Source organism: Zootoca vivipara, chromosome 3 (assembly GCF_965207765.1).
Source record: "Zootoca vivipara chromosome 3, rZooViv2.hap1.1, whole genome shotgun sequence".
NCBI classification, from domain to species: domain Eukaryota; kingdom Metazoa; phylum Chordata; class Lepidosauria; order Squamata; family Lacertidae; genus Zootoca; species Zootoca vivipara.
In genome coordinates, this window is record NC_142586.1 from 26,761,075 (window position 1) to 26,784,429 (window position 23,355).

At 46.2% G+C, this 23,355-nt stretch overlaps 1 protein-coding gene across 2 annotated transcripts in view; it reads left to right on the forward strand.

Moving 5' to 3' along the window:
* The first annotated feature begins 2,716 nt into the window (after nucleotides 1-2,716).
* TAF1B (TATA-box binding protein associated factor, RNA polymerase I subunit B) overlaps nucleotides 2,717-23,355 on the forward strand; it is a 41,684-nt gene continuing 21,045 nt past the window's right edge. Inside the window, exons 1-7 of one of the 2 annotated variants that reach the window (XM_060272477.2) lie at nucleotides 2,717-2,896; nucleotides 4,562-4,660; nucleotides 5,075-5,162; nucleotides 6,163-6,260; nucleotides 7,498-7,596; nucleotides 9,791-9,926; nucleotides 14,201-14,354. In XM_060272477.2, the coding sequence (XP_060128460.2) occupies nucleotides 2,879-2,896; nucleotides 4,562-4,660; nucleotides 5,075-5,162; nucleotides 6,163-6,260; nucleotides 7,498-7,596; nucleotides 9,791-9,926; nucleotides 14,201-14,354 (692 nt within the window). In that variant the 5' untranslated portion in view covers nucleotides 2,717-2,878. The remainder of the gene's footprint in view (nucleotides 2,897-4,561; nucleotides 4,661-5,074; nucleotides 5,163-6,162; nucleotides 6,261-7,497; nucleotides 7,597-9,790; nucleotides 9,927-14,200; nucleotides 14,355-23,355) is intronic. The other variant, XM_088665714.1, reaches the window with a different exon arrangement.

The following is a 23,355-nucleotide window of genomic DNA, read 5'->3' on the forward strand; positions in this document are numbered from 1 at the left end:
GATCCTGTATCTACTTCTGAAGGCAGGGGGTACCTTGGAGCAAGGCCTCAGGTGGCGAGCTCAGCAGGCAGCCAGGCTAAAATAGGAAAATGCAGTTCTTTCAATATTATGAGGAAAAAATTACCTGAAGCATACGGTGCAAGTTGTATACTCGCTCAACATGCCCTCTAAAAACCACAGTTATTAATTAGAGCGACTTGATTCCATTTATGGAAACATTTCAGAGGCATTTGTTTTATATGTGCAGTTAAAGCAGCACATTGGTCACCATTGCCTTCCTGTAGGACTGCTGAGCGATTGCTGCACCATTGTCCTTCTTCTCCGCAAACCAAGCAGCAGGGTGGCAACCACATTAAAGAAACAAGAAATGTGCTCCATTTACAGATTAGGATTTGCGACCAGCCTCGAAAGCTATAATCCCTTCTGATTTTTGAACACTAGGTAGACCTGGGAACCATGTGTGGCAACATAATGCCTATCATGCTCAAATGAGTACATGAACTCATCGAGTTCTCAGGAGACAATGAAGGAGTGCGCCATGAACACAAAATGAGTACATTTTGGTTTGCTTCCAACATGGATTCCCAAGTGCAGCCCAGAATCTATGACAATGCCACAGGAAAGGAGGGTGTGGGTCACGTGCTTAGTTTGTGTGGGACAGTAATCACTTTGCTCCACTTATGGCAGCAAAACAAAGTACTCTTGAGCTGTCCCTGTTCATGCTAATGACAGTAATGAGAGTGAGTCTAGCATGGACAGTACATTCTAGAGATGATAAATCTCCTGCAAGAACTCTCTAGTATTCCTGATGGCTCACATCTGAGTCAAAAACATGAATGTGGGGACTACTGATCTGCCCAAACATTCTGGCATAGTTCCCAAAAAATTATGGCTTTATTTGGCATCTTCAGTGAAAAGTTTAATTCTTTTTCTTCCCCATCTGTATAGTGTGAAAAACACTTTTGTTCTTGCAAGCTAGAGCATCCTCTGAAAACTGTTCCGTGCAAACTGCTATTGTTTTATTCAGTCTTAATTGTAGCCTTTAAAAAAAAAGTTCACACATTTAAATAAATTAACATATGCATTTAAGCAGTGGTTCATTGGATAATGCCACATGTATACTTTGTAATATATGTCATGTTATTGCAACAATTTTTTTAAAAAAGAACACTAAGAACAGACAACCTTTTGACTAGTGTTTTGTTTTTCTCTTCATATATTGTAAATATTAAAAACCTTGTATATGAAAGAACAATTGTACACATAGTTGCTTTATTATTGAATTGTTCAGTGCTTAAGAATTGTATTTTACAAAATACGAGCTTTGTAGTATTTTTTAAAAGGTTAACACACAGGTAACAGGTTTATGCCTGCTTATGTTTTTTGAAATAAGAATGAGAAACTTGTGTTTTAAGCCACCATGGCTGACAAAGGCTAGATTAACGCTGTAATACTACTTTGATAGTTATTATTATTATTATTATTAGAATCATCCCAGGGATGAAATTTAAGTACCTTCACTATAAACTAACATATGAGTGGCTTAAAGCATTTGTTTCTGTTCACAATTGTGAACGTAAAAAACCCACTCTTCAAACGCTTCAAATCCAAGACAGAGAAGTTAAGTGGATATGGGATTTATAGTCTCATATGTAGCAAAGCTTTTGTGTTGTTTGTAGTATACTTCTCTTCAGAAAAGATTTTAACACCATTCGCGGCCAGTGATTACTTTTGGTCCGTATCTGAAGAAGTGTGCATGCACACGAAAGCTCATACCAATGACAAACTTAGTTGGTCTCTAAGGTGCTACTGGAAGGAATTTTTTTAATTTTTTTGTTTGGTCCGAGGGGTCTTCTTTCTCCATCTATATAAGCACACAGCGGCACCCTTGAGAAAATTTGCCAAGTCTAACGCGGACCAGATGCCGTCGCCTCCGCACGGGGAACTGTTGTCCCTGTGTTAAATTTCCTAACAATCACCCAGAAATACAGGTTAAAGCCTGCAAGATAGAATCTGCTGCGGAAACCGTGGCTTTTTCATAAATAGCTGGTGGCATAGCCACAGGGCTTTTTCTCAAATAAGCCTTTCTGAGTCCTGCGGACACTTCGCTTCTGCGAAAGCAGGCTCAGTCAGCATCGTGCAAACCTGTGTTGTTTACGCACTTAATTTAAAAAGAGCAAGGTCGGGGTAAGCGAGGCTAGAATCTGGCACGGGCTGCAGAGGAAAGGCAGTCTGCACGCGCTCAGAGGCTGCAGCTCCCTTTACTTATTTAGGTGCATGGCGGAAGCAGATTCAGGGACGGAGTCCATGCGTAAAGCAAAACACACAGAAAACCCCGTCTGCATTTCGCTCAAGGATTTCTTTTTAGCAAGAGAGAGAGAGAGAGAGAGAGAGAGAGAGAGAGAGAGAGAGAAGGGGTGGTTGGAGGAGAGGAAGCAGAAACCCCGTCGCCGTGCATTTCGAGCCTCTTGCTTTTTCCTTCCCTAGAGCAGAGGAAGGGGGGAATGTGCGCAAGACAAGTGGCATCCCCGCGTTAAATATGCAGCTTGAAAGGATGCCGAGTCAGCATGGTACTTTGAAGATCGTTTATTAACACATTAGCAACTCCAGCTCTGTAAAACCCCACCAGAGAACAGCCAAAAAACCCGCCAAAACTCTGAGAATATGAGTCTTCCTGTTTGCGCGCTTATTGGTTGGGTCGCGCCAGGAGGCGGACCCTGATTGGTGGTCGAACGACACTGAGCCCAATACGTAACACCCCGGAACGAAAAGGATGGAGGCTCCGTTTCCCGGCCGGCTGCTGTTTCGGTGAGCTCGGAGGCGGCAGCGGCAGGATGGTTGCTACTACGGCGCAGTGGCGGTGATCGCTCCGCGCGCCATGGAGGAAGAGGACGCGGTGAGGCAAAGAAGAAGGGGAAGGGTCCCTTCAGCTGCCTGCGGGAGGCATTCTCTGAGAAGAACAGAGGGTTGGGATGTGGGGCAGGCAGGAAGCCCTGGGCTGGAGTATCACGAGGGATGCAGACTCAGGACACAGCCTGTTCGGGGCGAGCGTAGCAATAAGCCATTTGGGTAAAGGGGGAGTAGTTTAGGGTTCCCACTTCTTTTCCAGCAGGCTGCACAGTTCAACAGGTTAAGCTGCCATCTCCTCCTGCACCAGACTGCGGAAAGCTTCCTCTGTTGAAAGACGCCTTCCGTGCAGCTCTTAAAAAAAACCAAAACCAAAAGAGGGTCTGGAGGATGTGGGTTGGGGGCAGTGCCGGATTTACGTTTAAGCTAAACAAGCTATAACTTAGGGCCCCACTCTCTTGCCCCCCCCCCCAAAATAGGAGAAAAACACCTGGATGTACATTTCCAAAATATAAGATAAATAAACAAAAAAACCAAAACAAAACCTACATACAGCAACAGTGTTTTGTGTTGTGTAGGCTCCTATGATGTAAGTCATGGGCCTCGCCTGCTTGCCTGCTCCCTAAAATATCACTGGTTTGCTCATTTCTACCGGTATATATAGGGTGCCCATTCAACACACACACACACACACAAACAGTGACAATTTGTTGTTGACAAAGGACAGCTGGACATATAAAGGGCCCCATTACCTTCAGTAGCTTAGGGCCTCAACAAACCTAAATCTAGGGGGAGATACACAGCCATTTCTTCGAAGGATGTGATACTGTATTTATTCAGGTGTTAAGGTTCCCCACGTAGGGGTGTTGTATGCACTCTTCTATTGAGTTCCTGCCAACCTAGCAGTTCGAAAGCACACCAGCGTGAGTAGATAAATAGTTACTGCTGCGACGGGAAGGAAAACAGCATTTCCATGTGCTCTGGTTTCCGTCATGGTGTTCCATTGTGCCAGAAGCAGTTTAGTCACGCTGGCCACATGACCCGGAAAGCGCCTGTGGACAAACGCCGGCTCCCTTGGCCTGAAAGCGAGATGAGAGCCACAACCCTACAGTTGCCTTTGACTGGGCTTAACTGCCCAGGGGTCCTTTACCTTTTTTATATTGAGTAAAGGAGTAAGTTGTAAAACAAAAGTGTGTAGCTCATGAAGTCTACTTCGTTGAAGTTAAATCAGGTGTCTCAACAGCGCAAACCAAGTCATGCTTACCGGTACATGGAAGTAAGGCCCACTGCATTCACTGGATCTTAAATGTGCATAGGATTGCAAACTGGGTTACTGTGTGCCGTCTTCTGCACATTTGCTTAGACCAGGCATCCCCAAACTTCGGCCCTCCAGATGTTTTGGACTACAATTCCCATCATCCCTGACCACTGGTCCTGTTAGCTAGGGATCATGGGAGTTGTAGGCCAAAACATCTGGAGGGCCACAGTTTGGGGGTGCCTGGCTTAGACTCTAATGAACACAGAGGAACAAGTAAACATACATACGGTAGGGCTGTAATATTTAACAAGATGCAATCTGTTCTTCTACGCTAGATAAGATACTTTACTGTGGTATATTGAAATAAATGTTATGGCCATGAAAGGACTGTATACCTCTTGGAAAGAACAGACTGCTGATACTTACATTAGTTTTCCCCCCCTTTTTTTGAAAAAGAGAGACTACAATGAACCTTGTGTACAGTGTTCTGACATCAACTGGGGACTTACCGAAGAAGGAAATTTTTACTGCAGATCATGCCACAATGTTATAGAAGTAAGTAAGCAATTCTCAGTCTCACTTTTTTTTTTACACTCTCAAATTCCCTTCAGTTTTTAAGTGTAAACCTTCATTAAAAATTAAATTATTCATCTGGTGTGGGACCTGTATTAAATATTGTGGCCTTGGTTCAGTTTTTATTATCTGCAACTAATCACATAGTTGCTCTGGAAGTGGATGTACACTGTCATCCAAAAAATTATCTATGTAGTCCAGGAATCCAGAAGAGCAGTGCGATAGTGTTGTGGATTCTTGTAAGTCTACATCTATGTTAGCTTTGCAAATAGCATGCTCACCCAAAATGATCTCTGTTGTTCCATTTGGATACATGTGTAAAAGGAGTAGAAGGCTTTTGGATTTTTTGTGGGGGTTTTTTGGTTAACTTTATATGTTTTCAAAACTGTCTTGCAGAGGACTAGAGAAGTTATAACTGGTGATGCTACGACAAACGCCAGGGCACATTCCATCTCTAGAGGCTTAAAAAAGAAGAAAAAACTTGGTATGTTAGCCAAAAAAAGAAAATGTGCTGTAAAAAAACATGAAACATTTACCTTCCCCAGCCTGTGGCCTAATACTATCTTCATAAATATATAAGCATAAAAAATGCTGTCTGGCAGTATTCGAAACTCCCATTGTACTAGGCCAGGTTTTCCCAAACTTCGGCCCTCCAGATGTTTTGGACTACAATTCCCATCTTCCCCAATCACTGGTCCTGTTAGCTAGGGATCATGGGAGTTGTAGGCCAAAACATCTGGAGGGCCGCAGCTTGGGTATGCCTGTTCTAGGCGCATAGCGCGACGGAATTTCATTAGCGGGAGCAATTTCTGAGCTCTGGGCACAGTATTGCATCTGAGATTTCAGATTAAAACTGCAGAGTGGACCTTTTTCTGCCTCCTCACTTCCAGCTACTCTCTGAAGACTGGAGAAGAGACCCTCTTAAGAATATTAGGGTGGTGGTGGGCAGGGGAAGGACTAGACCGTGTGAAAAATGAACATACCAGTAATCTTTTAGCTGCAGTTTATTTCATTTTCAGATTTGTATTCTTGTTATAAAAAATGTGTGCCTAGACATTCTATTGTTGTATCCATAACCTAGGTTTAAGGTGCCATTTAGCTCCTAGCTTTCCTATCCCAGTTTCTAACACCGCTGTCTGGCAAAATATGCAAATGAGCTATGACTTCCCCATAGCTTTTGGATATAAATAGGTTCCCCCAACATTGCTTCCAGATAGATAGAAACACAAATATCACTTTTAAGTCGACTGTTAGCACTTTCTAGTGTACGATATTTGATCAGTAAAATGCTGACACACAGCTGGCACAAAATATTACAGCTAGACTGTTGATGGGGGACAGACTAGTATTACCAGTGCATCAAAATTTCAATGATCAAATCTTACTCCCTAGTGAGTGTGTTTAGGATCATAGCCTAAAATGTCTTATTGGTATAGTTTTGGCTATTAACAAGCTATTAGTCATAACACTCATTTTTCTTTTAGAAAGCGGCTGTGAATGGTATATTTGTGAAGGCTTTCAATTCATTCTCTCAAAGCAAGCCGACTCACTGCAGGCTTTAGGAGTTTCTTCACAGTTCAAGGTACATTTGGCCTACTTGGTGCAGTGGTCCCATCTCATGAAATGCTAAATTATGGCTTAGTGTTAAGATCAGGCATAGGCAAACTCGGCCCTCCAGGTGTTTCGAGACTACAAGTCCCATCATCCCTGACCGCTGGTCCTGTTAGCTAGGGATGATGGGAGTTGTAGTCCCAAAACATCTGGAGGGCCGAGTTTGCCTATGCCTGGTTAAGATGATAAACCACAGTGAGCCTCTGGCACAGCCACGAGGAGGTATACAGAACTTTGCTGTGGTGTCCAAACCATGACAATCTGGTTAATCTATAGTACTGTATGTTGAAACTAAACAACTTCGAATTATGAGTTTATGAAGCATCCTTGTTTCAACAAACTATAGTTTAAATTAGCCATAGCTGAGGGTTCAGGCAGCACTAGCAGCATGCTAAACTGTGGTTAAAGCTGAAGCGGAAATAGAAGCTATCAGCCTCCTTAAAGCTGTTCCAGAAGGGGACAGGGTGTGTGTGTGCAGGCCCAAGATTCATTGTGGCTCACCATTGTAAACTGTGACTTAGAGTTAGTGTGATTGCAGCCATTCCAGGGAATGCCTGGCAGTGAATTATGAAATTCAGTGGACAGTTATGCAGCTTTGAACCATTGCACATAATCTATGTGCTGCTTAATGAAAATGCACTTGTTTCCCAGGAGAAGGAGGCATGGAAGTAGGGGTGGCCTGTAAAAGTGGGAGCTGAGAAAAGGGAGGAGGAGGGAGAAAAAAGTGATGAAGGTGCAAATGGGGTTTGCAAAAGGAGCCACGGGAAGGAGGGTTAGGATGAAAGCAGGGGTACAAAGCAGGCAGCAAAATAGGAAGGTGTAGCGGCATCATAATAGTGTGGAGGGTGAAAAGGCTGCTTAGGAGTTGCAGTGTGTGGGGGGAGGAGGAAGGTGCAGGAGGTTACCATAGGGGTGGTCTGTGTGCAAGGGGAGGATTGCAAAATAAGCAGGGGAGGAGGAGGCATGGACATAGGCATGAAGGTGAAAACGGCTGCAAAATGGGGCTGTAGAGTAGAAGAGAGAAGTGGCTTCAGAAATGAGGTTGGGAAGCTGGAAAGGGAGCTTATTAGTTGGGTGGGAAGGTGCAGCTCTAGGGGGTTAATGTGGGGGCTTGGTTAGCAGCAAAGTGAGCAAGGACACATGCCCACATATTTTGCATGCACATAAACATACAAACGTGGGCGAATAGCTTTTTTTGTTCTTATCAGGATGACGTTTTGTGTAAGTTCTGGAGAATTTACCTTCAGAAGAGCCAGCAGGCTTATTGTGACAATCCCCGTCATGAAGTTGCACACAATATCTCAACGGTAAGTGCAAAGTTAGGAAATGGTGAATGGCCATCTTTTCCATGCCCATGTGGTCCAAGAGCATTTATAGAAACTTACGGAGCTATCTTATAACTAAAAACGTACATTATGGCAGTGATCAAAACCCTTTTAAGAGGAGCTGGGAGCCACAATTCCTTAACACAGTGGTTTTCAACCAGCGTGCCGTGGCACCCTGGGGTGCCTTGAATGATGGGCAGGGGTGCCGTGGGCAACACTGGCCTCTGTCCCTCCTTCCTTTCCTCCCTCCTCTGAGGCTCTCTCACGTCTCTGCCTCCCAAAGGCTTGCACAACTGTTTATTGCAGCAGCCCTGGCTATGAGCATCACAGGCGAATGGTGCCTCTGGGAGGCACCTCTCTTTGGGGCGGGGCAGCTCAGAGACCATGGAGTGTGGAGGACTCCCAAGGAGACGGGAGAGGAGAGGAGGAGGCTGAGGGAACACTCCTCAAGGGAAGGTTTTTTGAAAAGAGGCGAGGGGCTGCCAGCTCTGCAGGCAAGGGGCGACATAACTGGGCTCCTGAACCCCACAGGGGTGCTGCAGAAAGAATGTAGTTGGTCAAGGGAGCCGTGGACTCAAAAAGGTTGAAAACCTCTGCTTTTCTAGATACATCTTGCTCTTCACTGACACATGGATGAAGACAGATAAAATATACCATAATCCTCTGGTGAAAAGAATAACAATAAGTTTATTTTATCCTAACAGGGGGATATATTTAGCATTGAAAAATGTTTACTTCAGATTGCCATTGGTTGTAAATATTTTGCTATTGAATGTGAATGTAAAGCTAGTAAGAAGTTCACTTTTTTTAAAAAAAACAACAACAACCTGTCATTGAGAGGGCCATTAAAGCCAGCAGGTGGAACCAAATATGCTATATTTTCAGAAGACATTCTGAAAATACGAGCAAAGATACAAAATAAATTATACTTAGTGGCTTTGTCTGGATTGTGTTTTCACGCCCATTACAAGGAGTGTGAGTGGGCTTTGGGATTGTGTGCATGCTGTCTTCCACATAGAAAGTAAGATATGATCTGGCACTGTGCTTGTTTGATCTGAAACCAGATTGTTCTCAACCCCCTTCTTTTTGTATAGCTTTTTTATTATTTCATTTTATAATTACAGTATATAAAACCCATCTTTTTACCTAGAATTGGCCCAGGATGACAGCTTTTTAAGGGTAAATTTATTAACAGATCCATCTCAGCGACAGTGGAAGAAGGCATATGTGTTCCTGAGGCTTGCTGCCACCTCCTGTAACTGAGTTATCTGAATCAGGCCAGTGACTTAAGCATACAATTATACGCATATTGCTCATCCTTGTGAATATCGCATGGGCTTAATGTTTCAAGAAAACTGCGGAGATGGCTTACATTGATTGGTTTTGGATCTATTGGTATGAACAAGACTTGCTAGGAGTGATTTGTGTAACAGATTATTTGCTAGTACAGTCAGCATGCAACTTACGCACATATAACTCGCGCTATTGTAGCTGTATGTGGTGGGCAGCTGTGATTGCACAAATTAAATGCACAGAAGGCGGAGAGCTTAAAAGCTTCTCCTGCACTGGGTTTCCCTGGCGTGGAAAGAGCATTTAAGTTTTCAGCCTTGCTTACCAGGCTCTGGGAGGCTCTTGTGGGGCTATCTGAGATATTGCAAGAGCCTCCCTGAGCCCACGAGAAAGCTTCCCAGAGCCTGGTAAGTAAGATGGAAAGCCTGAAGTTCTCCACCTTGAGAAGGTGGAGGTGAGAAGACCCCTTTGGTGTGCCAGCTTCCAGAGAGGTAGGGATGTTCACACACTGTCTGTTCCAGCATTGTTCTGACTATACACGATTTTGGCTTTACACACAAATCCCCGCAAGTTGCGAGTTTTAAAAAGTGGAAGGCATTTCTCCCTCCACCCAGTGTAGTTTGTCTGTAGGCAAGATACATAATTTTAAAAATATTTATACTGTTACATATATTTAAAGATTGCTGTTTTACTTTGCAAGCTAACTTATAACCACATAATATTTATCTCTTTTCTTGAAACCTGGTGATCATTACTGACTACAGCAGAATATTTTTCTGATGAAACTATTTTAAGGAAGAGGGAATTCCTTTTGAAAATGTAAGAGTGCTGGGGTTTAGAGCTGTGCCATTGGAAGTCTTACACCACTGTTTTATTTTGAAAACAGACGTGCGACTCGGATACCGACATCGACAGGGAGCTAGAAATTACTAGAATTATTGGCTTGGCTTCCTCTGCAAGTGATACAGATGTAGTATCTGAATCTAGCATGGGAGTTGTTTCTTCTACTAGCAATTTATCAGGTAAGACTAAACGTACCTTGAACAGTTAGTTTAGATAAGAAAATATTTCATCCCCTGGCTACTCTGGTGTGCTTAAAAGGTGTATCTTAATGACTAACATACAGTGGACTAGCAACTTGCGTGCATTTAATTTCCATGACCACAGCTTTATGCTCTGGGCTGCCAGCCAGCTGCAATGGCACAAATTAGATGCATGCAAGGTGGAGAGCTTAAAAGCTCTTTCCATGCCAGGCTTTTGAGGTGCAGAAAGACCTTTTAATCTCTCAAACTTGCTTACTGGGCTCTGGGAAGATCTCTGGAGGCCTTCATGAGGTCTTACGGGGTTCTCCAAGATCTTGTGGGGAGCCTTCCAGAGAGTTCCTGATCCACGTGCCGTCTTCAGGGTTATTCTGGCTACACACAATTTTGGATTTACACACTATCCCTGGAACCTAATCCCCGTGCAGTTTGTGAGTCGTCTGTATATAGCAGGCTTAGAATGTGTGTATTTTCATCATAGTAAGTAAGAAATTCAAGCCTTAGCCTTGGTGAAAAGTCTGAAAATGTTGCAGTGGTGTGTGTCCTCAACAGCATGTCCAGATTTCTAAAGGTAAATTTTCAAGAGTGAAGGGAATCTGGTTTATATGGATTAAGTGGTTGCAGGGCATATGGAAAAGCAGTACAAAGGCTGAATATTTTGTACAGTTCAGATGAGGGGGGTTGGTTCTGTGACTGAACCAGCGCTGAAGATAAGAACTGGGGGAAATTTTAGAGGGGCATTTTTTGGTTCATGATGACATGTGGGGGCATAATCTACCCTTTTTTGTGTGGAACCAGTGAAAATATGTGTCCTGTAAAGAAGACTGGCTTGCTGTGCTTTTATCGTTATTTAGGTTGGTCATTTATAACTAATCCGTAGGAGTCACAAATGGAAATTGATGAGGTGACAAACACGGAAAGTGTTCTATCTTGCAAATCCTAGCAACGTCCCAGCATTGTGTGGTCTTGCTTGCTTGCAGAGTGTGCTTTTAAGACGTTATTTTAAGAGTACCTACCGTATGTTGTAAAATAATGTTTTGTAGGTGAGTAGTAATGGGACGGAAATCAAATATGATTCCTCAAACTCAGGAATGGCATATTTTCACCATATTGCTTAGCGGCTGACAAATGGGAGCTTAAAATCTGTTTCTGTAACAATTAGGCATTGTGTGATGCTTGGGGTTTTTAGATGTTTGCATCTACTGACTGTCAGGTCATTGTTCTCCAAGCTGGCTGGTTGAAACCCTCCATTTGGAGCAGTATATAGACATTGTTTGGGAAGCCTATTAAATTGGTAGGTTGTTATGACATGTCTTAAATTGTATGTTGAGTTAGGTTTAATGCTGACTGCCTAATATGCCCTGCATAATCCAGAACAAATAAAATGCAAAGCTGCTGTGTTAACAGGACGGCTACGAACAGAACACAAGGATTATTGTAAATCAGACTGAATATGGAATAAGCAGTAGAGTTTCTATCATCAGTGCTCTTGAGACACAGTCTATACATGAAAAAGGCGAAACTGATGACTGAAAGGATTACCTGAGGTTCATGCTTTTTGTTCTGTGACTCACATATACACAATAGACATTCAAAACAGCTCTTGTGTTTCCTTCTAAGCTTTTAGAAGCCATGCAGTAGAGGGTGTTTTCTTAGTAACTATTTTCATTCGCTTTGTTCAGAGGCAGTAAAGGCAAAATGATACTAAGTGCAGCAGAGCTGCTGTTATTAGTAGTAATTTTAACAAATCACTGTCTTATAGGAAATGTGAATAGTACATAATCATCAATGCTAGATTTTTCTCTAAAACCTTAATTGCAAAATCATTTATGTCAGGCATCCCCAAACTTCGGCCCTCCAGATGTTTTGGACTACAATTCCCATCTTCCCCGACAACTGGTCCTGTTAGCTAGGCATCATGGGAGTTGTAGGCCAAAACATCTGGAGGGCCGTAGTTTGGGGTTCGCTGATTTATGTGAACAGGCTGCTGCTGCTGTGATATTATTATTGTTAAGAATGTTGTTGTTATTCATATTTGGGGTTGAGTAAGCTCTCCACATGCTCTGATCCATGAGGTCACGAAGAGTTGGACATGACTAAACGACTAAACAACAACAAGCTCTCCAAAAATAGAAAGTTAGCATGGCTTTCTTATTAAAAGTGTTGGATTAAAATTTGTAGATTCCCTAGTCAGCTGTAAAGCTCACTGGATCGCTTTTGGCCTTTTAACATTTCTTAGCCCAATCTACCTTGCAGGGTTGTTTTGAAAATAAAAGGGGGAGGATATTATCCCATGTACCTCCTTGTGCTCATATAATAATCCTCAAAAGGGCTTAGAAATAATAAGTCACAAAACTATGAATGCTTTCTTCACCTCTGTTTTTCCCACATTGGTATTTTATTTTGGAGTTACATCTTCCAATTACTTTGCAAATAAGCATATAATAATAATACAGTATAATAATAATAATAATTTATTGTTTATACCCCGCCCATCTGGCTGGGTTTCCCCAGCCACTCTGGGCGGCTTCCAACAGAAAAATAAAACTTCACGTTCATTTGTCTTAAAGTGATGGCTGGAGACTATATGATTTTAATGTTTTGTTATAAAACATCTTCATGAATGTTTGAACTTTGCAGTCTTTTACTTTTTTCTTACTATGCAGCCTAACTTGCTACCGGTATATGTTTCTTTGCTGTTTAGATATTCCTTTTTGTTTTCATAAGGGGTTTATACAGCATTATGACAATGATTCATAGTCCCGAGCTGTATAAAGATATGTGGGTGTATCATAGCTGCCAAGTTTTCCCTTTTCTCGTGAGGAAGCCTATTCAGCATAAGGGAAAATCCCTTTAAAAAAGGGATAACTTGGCAGCTATGGGGTGTATAGAGCTGGGATAGCTCAGTTGGCAGAGCATGAGATTCTTAATTTCAGGGTTGTGGGTTCAAGCCCCACGTTGGGTGAAAGATTCCTGCATTGCATGGGGTTGGACTTGGTGACCCTAATGGTCCCTTCCAACACTACATTTCTATGATTTTCTGTGTGACCTGCATGTAGAATACTGGCCCCCACCTGTCCTATTAGCAGTATAAAATCTGAGTCTCTGGGAATGATAGCTACAATCTTTTAATGCTTTGTCTCCAAAAGGCAGAAGCAATTATAGGTTTTGTTTCTCTTCCCTTTTCTCGTCGTTACATTGTCATTCAGCAAGCCTTTAATTTACATGCATTTAACTTGTGTGAATTCAGCTTTATGTGCGTAGCAATTTTTAAAATAAAAATGGGTGAAAAGGGGACAGCCATTGAACCCAATGGATTTTGACTATACACAATTTTGGCTTTAGGCACGATCCCTGGAACGTAACCCCGGCATAAGCTGCATGCTTACTGTATTTCATTGGCTGAATTTTCCTGTATCACTTCTGCACACATTGGTGTGAAGTGATCTTTTTTTGAGGTTTTCTTCTTTGAAAGAAAGCTTGTGTCAATTCTTTCTAGTTGGTCCACTTTTCTACTTTATTTTTAGCCAAGAACAAGGTTTACTTGTATAGAACAGTTGTACTTTAAGTGAAGCTGCCTTTGCACGTAATAATTTGTTTTAAAGCTTTAAAGATTACGTCATTTCCCTTGCTATCCTCCTGGCTATGCTGAGAAGGGAAATATTTTGTAGAGGTGTAATCTGCCGATGTGCTCGCACACACCTTTTGAGCCAAGCTCTAATTTGTGGTTTCGGCAGCTGTCTTTATTCTTTCATTCTCCATTTCCCATCTGTTTAGTTAGGAAAATGCATTTATTGATGTGAGATGAGATTTGCTATTAAGATTTGAAACACACACCCCCTTCCAAATCCAGACACACTATTAAGTTTTCACTTGCATAGGATTTAAAGAGAATTAAAAACCCTTCTCCTGCATTGCATAGTTTGGCTCAGTTGCTTGAGCATTGTATATGTCTGTTCTCTCCTTGTGGCAGAATGTTATCAAGCTAACTGAGCTGCCACTTGGTCTTGGAACAAAGTATGTTATGATAGGTTTTCAGATCCTTTTTATCAGTGAGTTGTACCCAACCATCCATGTCAAGCTCAGTGTAGACCCATTGAAGTTAATGGATAGGTTAGTAACAACTAAAGTCTGTTGAGTTCAGTGGGTTTATTTTGGGTATGACTTGGTCAGGTACAACCTCCTTTGTATATTGATCCAGTATACTCTGTAGTTTGGGTTAGCTTCCTTTTACCGTGCTTGAATTATTTCCACAGGAAAATCTCTCTGGTCTGGATCAGTGGATGCTGGCTCATATTTACAGAAAATGAAGAAAGGAGAGATTAGAATGTCTATGCCGATGACCCTGGCTTTCTGCTATTTGGCATTGCTCTGGTTGAGGGAATCAATTACATTATCACATCTCTTAAGGTAAGAACAGTATCTAATAAAGTATTTTGTTTTTAAAGCCTACTTTCCATTCTGCCTTTAACTGTAGCTTTTTGTATTTAGGTAGTGTGAGGGACGAGGGATACAGGGAAGTCCCTCCCATCTTAAGTTCCAGCCCATCCCCAAGCGCTGGAGAGAGTAAGGAGAGCTCTGCCTCCAGCGGAGAGTCAGGAAGTGGTGTCCGAGGCTCAGGCAGGGTTGTGGAGCCCATGCCTCAGGTGGGACAGGAAGTTGGACGCACGGGGGGGAGGCCAATCCCCCCAACTCCCGAATTGCGACGCAAACGTAGGGGGAAGAGGTTGGGTCTGCCAAAGTTGTGGTGCTGGAAGAAAACGCGCCAATCGCCATTCGGGAGTTCAGACACCTCACCTTAAGGATGCATTTTTACTGCTCTGAACACTGTAAATAATCAGCACTTAATAAAAACCTTAAAAGACCATGCTGGAGTCGTTACTCTAGAGTAGCCATACCAGGGCCTCTGACAGCAACTCCCGAATCTTTTTTTGGCTACTTTGGAGTGCAGCGATGAGCGCTCAAGAGGCTGAGCATTGGAGGCTGGAGGCCGAAGCAGCGAAGCAGGAGCTACAGAACCTCACAGCGCACGCACAGCAGCAATTGCATGCCGCTCAGGAGGAGGCGCGAGGGGCGCAGGAGGAGCTGAACAAGCTGGTGGACCAGGTGAGGACAAAAGAGGAGACTGAGAAACAGCTAAGGGTGATGGTATTAGACCTGCAGAAAAAGTTGGAAGAGGAGAAAGCCGCTAGAGGTGGGGGGGCACCCCAGCCGCAGCTAGTCCAAGTGAGAAGGGGACAGAGCCTAGTCACCAAGTTCAGCGGAGACCCGAGGGAGTACCTCGGATTCGAGACAGAAATAAATTATGCGCTGGAATTGCATGCAGCAGAATTCCCAGATGACGCGCACAGAGTCTACTTTATCATAGAGCATTTGACGGGGGCCGCCCGGGAATGGGTAAGACCGCTCATCGCGCAAAAAAATCCTTGCATGAAGAACGCAACTTTATTTCTAGAAGCTTTAAAATTAATGTACGCTAGCGACAGTGAAATGGAGGCCACTAAACAGGAGCTTCATGACTTAACACAAGGAAAATCGACAGTTAGGGACTACTGGGCGAAATTCACCATGCTGGTGCACAAACTGGGGTGGGATCTGAACAGTGAGCCAGTGAAATCAGCCTTCTACCTGGGTTTGCATGCAGACGTTAAGGATGAGCTGGCAAGAGGTCCTAGACCGCAGACTATGGATCAGCTCAGCAAAGCGGCGCTAGCGGTGGGGGTGAGACAGGAATCCAGATGGTATGACAAACAAGCGACGCGCGCAGCAAAACCTTGGTTCCCACGCTCTCAGGACAGACCACATCACCAAACCCCACCCCAGGGACCGCCCCCAGACCCGCCCAGACCAAGCCCAGAGCCGGAACCGATGGAGATCGGGGGAGCGCGTGCGCGGGCTTTTCAAACCCCGGCGGCGCCAAGACGCAAGGAGGGAAGAGGCGGGAATTGCTTTCTCTGCAACTCCCCCCGGCATCGCGTCAGAGACTGCCCTCATCGCAGAGAGTGGCAAGGAAAGGCGGGAACGGTTGTACCTTCCCCCACTGACGTAGCACCACAGCAGGGAAACGAGACAGCCTGGCTGCAGGAGACAAGGGGCAGCAGCCAGGCACAGTCAGCAGTGAACAGCCCCAGCCCGCCCACCCGCACAGAGAGGAGCAGAGCCAGCCCACCCCTCCCAGAGCAGGAGTGGTTCTAGAAGTCACGCTGACGCTCCCAAATGGCTATCCCCTGACAGTCCTCGCCTTAATTGACAGTGGTGCCTCCGCCAACTTCTTCTCGAGAAACTTTGCAGAAGAGCACCAGATCCAACTTCTGCAGCTGGATTTTCCCCTGCACGTGGCCACCATTGATGGCAGAGAGTTGCTGGGAGGGGCCATCACTCATCAAACCCCCCCCATGAGAATGACAGTGGGAAGGCACTCAGAGACACTGGCTTTCAACGTCACGACCATCTCAGACCCCCCCATCGTTTTGGGAATGAGCTGGCTGGCGCGCCACGACCCCTCCATAAGTTGGCACCAGAGATGCATCACGTTTGGGTCGGACTTTTGTCTGGAACATTGCATGCAGCACCAACCAGGGGAGGGGCCTCCGATAGCCACGGTGGCCACCATGCACGTCAAAGGGGGTGAGGCGATACCCAAGCCGTACTGGGACCTGCAGGAGGTCTTCAGCGAAGCGGAGTCCGACCACCTACCTCCACACAGGCCTTTTGACTGCCAGATCAACCTGGTGCCAGGGGCAACTATACCCCCAGCCAAGCTGTACGCCATGTCAGACCAGGAACTGGAGGATCTGCGCGCTTTCATCGACAAGAACCTCAAGCGGGGGTTCATCAGAGAAAGCAAGGCAGCAGGGGGCAGCCCGGTCTTCTGGGTGGACAAGAAAGACACGCAACAGCGCCGTCTGGTGGTGGATTTTAGACGGCTGAATTCAGTGACAGAGCCAGTGGCTTTCCCCATGCCCAGAGTGGATGATCTTCTGACAGCGGCACGCAGGGGCAAGATTTTCACCAAGCTAGACCTAAGAGGGGCGTACAACTTGATCAGGATCCGGGAGGGCGATGAATGGAAAACCACGATGTTCACGCCTCTGGGCTCTTTTGAATATCTGGTGATGCCCTTCGGGTTGCAAGGGGGCTCAGCCTGCTTCCAGGCCTTCATGCACCACGTCCTGGGGTCCCTCCTCTTCAAGAACTGCTTGGTCTTTCTGGATGACATCCTTATCTATTCCAATGACCCAGTGCAGCATGTGAAGGATGTCAGGGAGGTGTTGCAGCGCCTGAAGGACAACCACCTGTATGTGAAGCTGGAGAAGTGCAGGTTTCACACCAAGGAGGTGGACTTCCTGGGCTACAAGCTGTCAGACAAGGGGCTGGCGATGGACAAGGACAAGGTGCAGACCATCCTGGACTGGCACAGCCCCAGGACGCGCAAAGATGCCCAACGCCTACTAGGCTTCGCTAACTTCTACAGGAAGTTCATCAAGAACTTCTCTCGTGTCACGGCTCCCATCACCGACTGCCTGAGAGGCAAGCAGAAGTTCAGGTGGACACCAGAGGCACAAGCAGCGTTCGAAAGCCTCAAGAGGGTATTCGCTTCAGACCAGCACCTGTTCCACGTGGTGCAGGATGCGCCCCTACGCCTGGAGACAGATGCTTCTGATAAAGCTGTGGGAGCGATTCTGTTGCAACTGGACGCCAACAGAGAGTGGAGACCCTGTGCCTTCTTCTCCAGGAAGCTGACCCAGCCTGAACGCAACTACACAGTTTTTGATAGGGAACTTCTCGCGATCCACGCTGCGTTCCAGCACTGGCGACACTTCCTGGTGGGCGCCAAGCACCCCATCCAGGTGTGCACAGACCACAAGAACCTGGAGTTCTGGAGAACGGCCAGGGTGCTCAACCAGCGGCAGATACGGTGGGCAGAGTTCTTCTCGAACTTCAACTTCTCCATCCACTACATCCCGGGGGAGCAGAACGTCAGGGCGGATGCCCTCTCCCGCAAGCCAGAGTACATGGAGGAGGAGTTGCCACCAGCACCCAGGCACGTTTCCCCCCCATCTGCATGGTCATGCGGTGCAGCAGTGGTGAGCGAGGCAGAACTCACCGCACTGACGGCAGCGGATGAATTTGCCACCCGCATCTTCAGAGACCTGAGAGGGGGGAGGGAGCAGGCCAAAGACTTTGAGGAAAGGAGGGGTTTGCTTTTTTACAGGGGAGCCCTGTACCTCCCAACCAAACAGCTGAGAGGTAAGGTTCTCAAGCAGATGCACGACAACCCAACGGCGGGTCATTTCGGAAGGGACAAAACCACTCACCTAGTCATGAGACACTTCTGGTGGCCAGGGGTGCGGGAGGATGTTCGGGATTATGTCAGGGGATGTGACACCTGCCAGCGAGCAAAGGTGGTCAGAGCGCCACCAGCAGGTTTGCTGGAGCCATTAGCCACACCGCACAGGCCGTGGGAAGTAGTGTCCATGGACTTCATCACAGACCTGCCGTCGTCCAGGGGCAAGACCGCAGTGTTGGTGGTGGTGGACCTCATGTCCAAAATGTGCCACTTTATACCATGTGCCAGGGCGGTCTCGGCAGAAGAGACGGCCAAACTGTTTGTGGACCACGTATTCCGACTGCATGGATTGCCTTTAAGAGTTATTTCGGATCGTGGCCGCCAATTTGTTTCCAGGTTCTGGCGACGGCTAATGAACCTCATGCAGGTGGAGGTCAGCTTGTCGACGGCTCGGCACCCGCAGACCAATGGACAGGCGGAGCGGGTCAACGCCATTCTGCAGCAGTACCTGAGATGTTACGTCAGCCAGAGGCAAACGGACTGGGTGGATCGCCTGCCACTAGCAGAATTTGCCTACAACAATGCGGTGCACGTCTCCACAGGGGTGTCGCCCTTTAAGGCCAACTACGGGCGCGACCTCAGATCTTTCCCGGAGAGGGAGGGGGAGGAGGAGGAAGAGGGCCCACAGGCAGAGGATTGGGCAGAGGACCTGGAGACGGTGCACCAGCAGCTCAGAGAACACTTGGAGAGGGCCAAGGAAGCGTACAAGAAGGGGGCAGATCGCCACAGGCGGCCGGGAGAGGTCATCAGGGTGGGGGACAAGGTTTGGTTATCCTCGGAAGGTCTTCCCACCAGGGGGCGATGCAAAAAGTTAGCACCCAGGAGGCTGGGCCCCTTCACGGTCACGCAACAGGTCAACCCGGTAGCCTTCAGGCTAGCACTGCCGGAGGACATGAGAGTGCACCCAGTGTGGCATAGATCACTGCTGTCGCCGTACAGGGAAAGTACCAGGTTCAGGGACAGCGATCAACCTCCAGAGGGAGGGGGGGAGACGAGAAACGCCCGACAGCTCAATGAGGCAACTGAGATTTTAGACTCAAGGAGAGGGGTGAGAGGGCTGGAGTACCTGATAGCATGGGAGGACACTCCGCCATCCCACAATGAGTGGATACCGGCCACGGAAGTACCTGAGGAATTTTTAGTGGAAGAGTTCCACGCCCTGTTCCCCCACAGGCCCAAGCCCTGGCACATGGAAAGGGAGGGAGAGGGGGAGGAGCAGGAGGAAGGGATAGCAGGCAGCAGCTCCCCATGGAGATGGGAAGCGGAATTTGAGGACACGGAAGAAGAGGTGTGGGTTTCACCGAGGTCGACGACGTCAGAGGCAGGAGAGGACTGGCAGAACATTTTTACTCCCACCAGCTCTGATGCCACTGACTTCTTGGGATTTCCGTCTTCTCAGGGGGAAGGAGAGAGATCGCAGGATTGGGGGGAAATTTTCACACCCACAGGCTCGGATGCCACTGACTTCTTGGGATTTCACTCGTCCCCAGCAAGCAGAGAGCCACTAGGGAGGGGGAGAGAGGAGCCTGGGAGGGGGGTGGATGTGAGGGACGAGGGATACAGGGAAGTCCCTCCCATCTTAAGTTCCAGCCCATCACCAAGCGCTGGAGAGAGTAAGGAGAGCTCTGCCTCCAGCGGAGAGTCAGGAAGTGGTGTCCGAGGCTCAGGCAGGGTTGTGGAGCCCATGCCTCAGGTGGGACAGGAAGTTGGACGCACGGGGGGGAGGCCAATCCCCCCAACTCCCGAATTGCGACGCAAACGTAGGGGGAAGAGGTTGGGTCTGCCAAAGTTGTGGTGCTGGAAGAAAACGCGCCAATCGCCATTCGGGAGTTCTGACACCTCACCTTAAGGATGCATTTTTATTGCTCTGAACACTGTAAATAATCAGCACTTAATAAAAGCCTTAAAAGACCATGCTGGCGTCGTTACTCTAGAGTAGCCATACCAGGCCCTCTGACAGGTAGAATAAAATATGATTAACTAAACAGTTTTATCACTTTTCTAGGTCAGTTGTGAATAAGAAGATTTGCTTTTTTACAGTGCTACTTTTCTAGAAAAAGGGGAGCTGGAACTCACCTCTCTCGTTCTCTTAGAATGGAAGTGGCACCCACCCGAGAGGTGCCGGAACTGAGTTCCAGTGAGTTCTGGCTGGGGAAAAGCCCTGCTTTTTAAAAAATAAATAAATAAAATAAAACAAAATTTCACATTTCACCAGAGAATTGTTCTCAACATTTCATGATGCAGACCAAACAACAATATAATTAGACTAGTACAAAAAATTAAAATGAAGCTAGCTGAAACCAACTGAAACAGCAACATTCACTAGTGCCTAAATAGCCATCAGAATAACAGTGTTTCCACTGCTTACAAAAGGAATCCAGAGAAGTATGCATGTGGAGACCATTAGCCTAACTATGGATTTAGGAAACCAACATCTATCTGTCTGTCTGTCTGTCTATCTACACACACACACACACACACACACACACACACACACACACACACATATGGTGGTAGTGCTGCTGGTGTGGCATGCATTAGGATAGGCTAAATATTGTTGGACTTCCCTGATCGTTGGCTATACTGGCTGGGACTGATGGGAGTTGGGAGTACAACGAACATCTGGAGGGCCAGAGGTTCCCCATCCCTACACAGTGGGCCCTGACCCACAAGTTGAAGACCAGTGGAATAGATTAACTTTGAGTCTGCGACGACGCAATGGCACTTTCCTCCCTGGCACCGTTGGGCTGGCCCTCACTTAAATATAGTGCGGCCACCTCACAGTACACCAGTTACACAAATCTCTACAAATTACCCCAGATTATCTAGTGGGGGGGACTTGTGTGAGGGAAAACTTAATGATTTGGAGTCTCTGGCAGGATTTGATCATATAAACAAGAAAGATTTTATTAAACAAAGGAAGTTTATGTCACAAAGTGGGTAAAACAAAGGATACTTTGGATTATAATGTTATTTCAGGTAACCGTTCACCTAATAATATTTATACTAAATCTAACTGATGTTACGGACTTCTAATCAAGCACAGCTTTTTTTAAACTTCAGTTGCTTATGTTCAGTTACTTCACTTCAGGTAGATGTTACAGGTTTTTAGACTAAAGGGTAAGTGCTCAGCTTATTTCACTTCAGTTCTTTCTCAGCTGTTGCACAGCTGTTGCTGCTTAATACTTTGGTTCTTAAACAAGGTGGTGCTTCCTGTCAGTTACACACCCCCTTTGACAAACCTACTCCTGAGGTACTCCAAGTAACAGACCCAAGGGATCACCACACCCCTCTTAACTGGCTTGGGAGTCTTCTCTTTTTGTAGAAGAATCTCTCCCCTCCTGACTGGAATGAGACCTAAGTAGACTGTATCTTTCCAGGTTTTACTTCTCCAGGCTCAATCTCAGCCTCCCATTGAATTCCTGGCCTATTTCTCCCACAGGACACCACACACTGTCCTTCACACTAAGCTCAGAGACTCCTTTCTCTAGCTTTTGATATATTCCTCAGAGTGGATGTTTCTACCCAGAACAAACTCCCTCTCCTCTCACTCCCCATCTCCCAACCTAAAACCTGCCTTTCCAAAAACCTCTCCTTTTCAACTCCCTCTCCTGGAACCCCGGCCAATCAGAAGCTGCCGTTTGCTAACCGTTTGCTGGCAGGGAAAAAGAAAAAGAAAACACTCGGTGACCCAAACCTGCCCAGCAAAACAAACTTTTCCCTCAGAGAGGCCATCGGCACTTGGCTGATAACATGGCTTTCAAAGTTGTGGCTGCGCTACATTTTAATAATAATAATAATTTATTATTTATACCCTGCCCATCTGGCCGGGTTCCCCCAGCCACTCTGGGCAGGTAGGGTCTCAGCCTGCGTACCAGATGGAGCTGATAAACAGCTGCCCTGGACACAGAATTGACCTGCGCCTCCATGGACAGCTGTGAGTCCAAAATGACTCCCAGGCTGCGCACCTGGTCCTTCAGGGGCACAGTTACCCCATTCAGGACCAGGGAGTCCTCCACACCTGCCCGCCTCCTGTCCCCCACAAACAGTACTTCTGTCTTGTCAGGATTCAATCTCAATCTGTTAGCCGCCATCCATCCTCCAACCGCCTCCAAGCACTCACACAGGACCTTCACCGCCTTCACAGGTTCTGATTAAAAAGAGAGGTAGAGCTGGGTATCATCAGCATACTGATGGACACCCAGCCCAAACCCCCTGATGATCTCTCCCAGCGGCTGCATATAGATGTTAAAAAGCATGGGGGAGAGGACAGAACCCTGAGGCACCCCACAAGTGAGAGCCCAGGGGTCTGAACACTCATCCCCCACCACCACTTTCTGAACACGGCCCAGGAGGAAGGAGCAGAACCACTGTATGACAGTGCCCCCAGCTCCCAAGCCCTCTAGACGGTCCAGAAGGATGTTATGGTCGATGGTGTCAAAAGCCGCTGAGAGATCCAGCAGAACTAGGAAACGGCTCTCACCTTTGTCCCTAGCCCACCGGAGATCATCGACCAGTGCAACCAAGGCAGTTTCAGTTTTGTCATACATTCTGGGATTTTCAACTCCTAGCAGTGGCAAATAATTTTTTTGTTAAAGTGGGAGATCAAAATTTAACTCCCCTAATTTTGCAATTTCTTAGGCATTACAAGCCTAGTTGTGGACTTTGGCTTGGCTCAACATTCACAACCTTCAGCCTCTTATCTGCCCCCTCCCGGCCCTTCCTCGTGTTTTTACAAGCTAATCAATTTATGAAGATCTAAAAACTGCTTTTTTTAGCTTGGGAAGTGTAGGCTTTTCAAAATTCCTCTTTACTGATCGACTAGAAGAATACAAGTCTGCAATAGAATCAGAGTTAACCAAATGGCTGTTTCTTCCAAGCACCCCCTTCTTTTTGCTCTGATTGATATTTCTGCATAGACGTGCCCACTTCCAATAATTGCACACCACTGTTTAACACGGTTTAACCCATATGGATGGGTTTCTACTTTTGCTCTCATTAATTAAATATATTTTAAATGAAATATTTAGCAGGGATTCGTGATTTCACTCAGCTGTTACG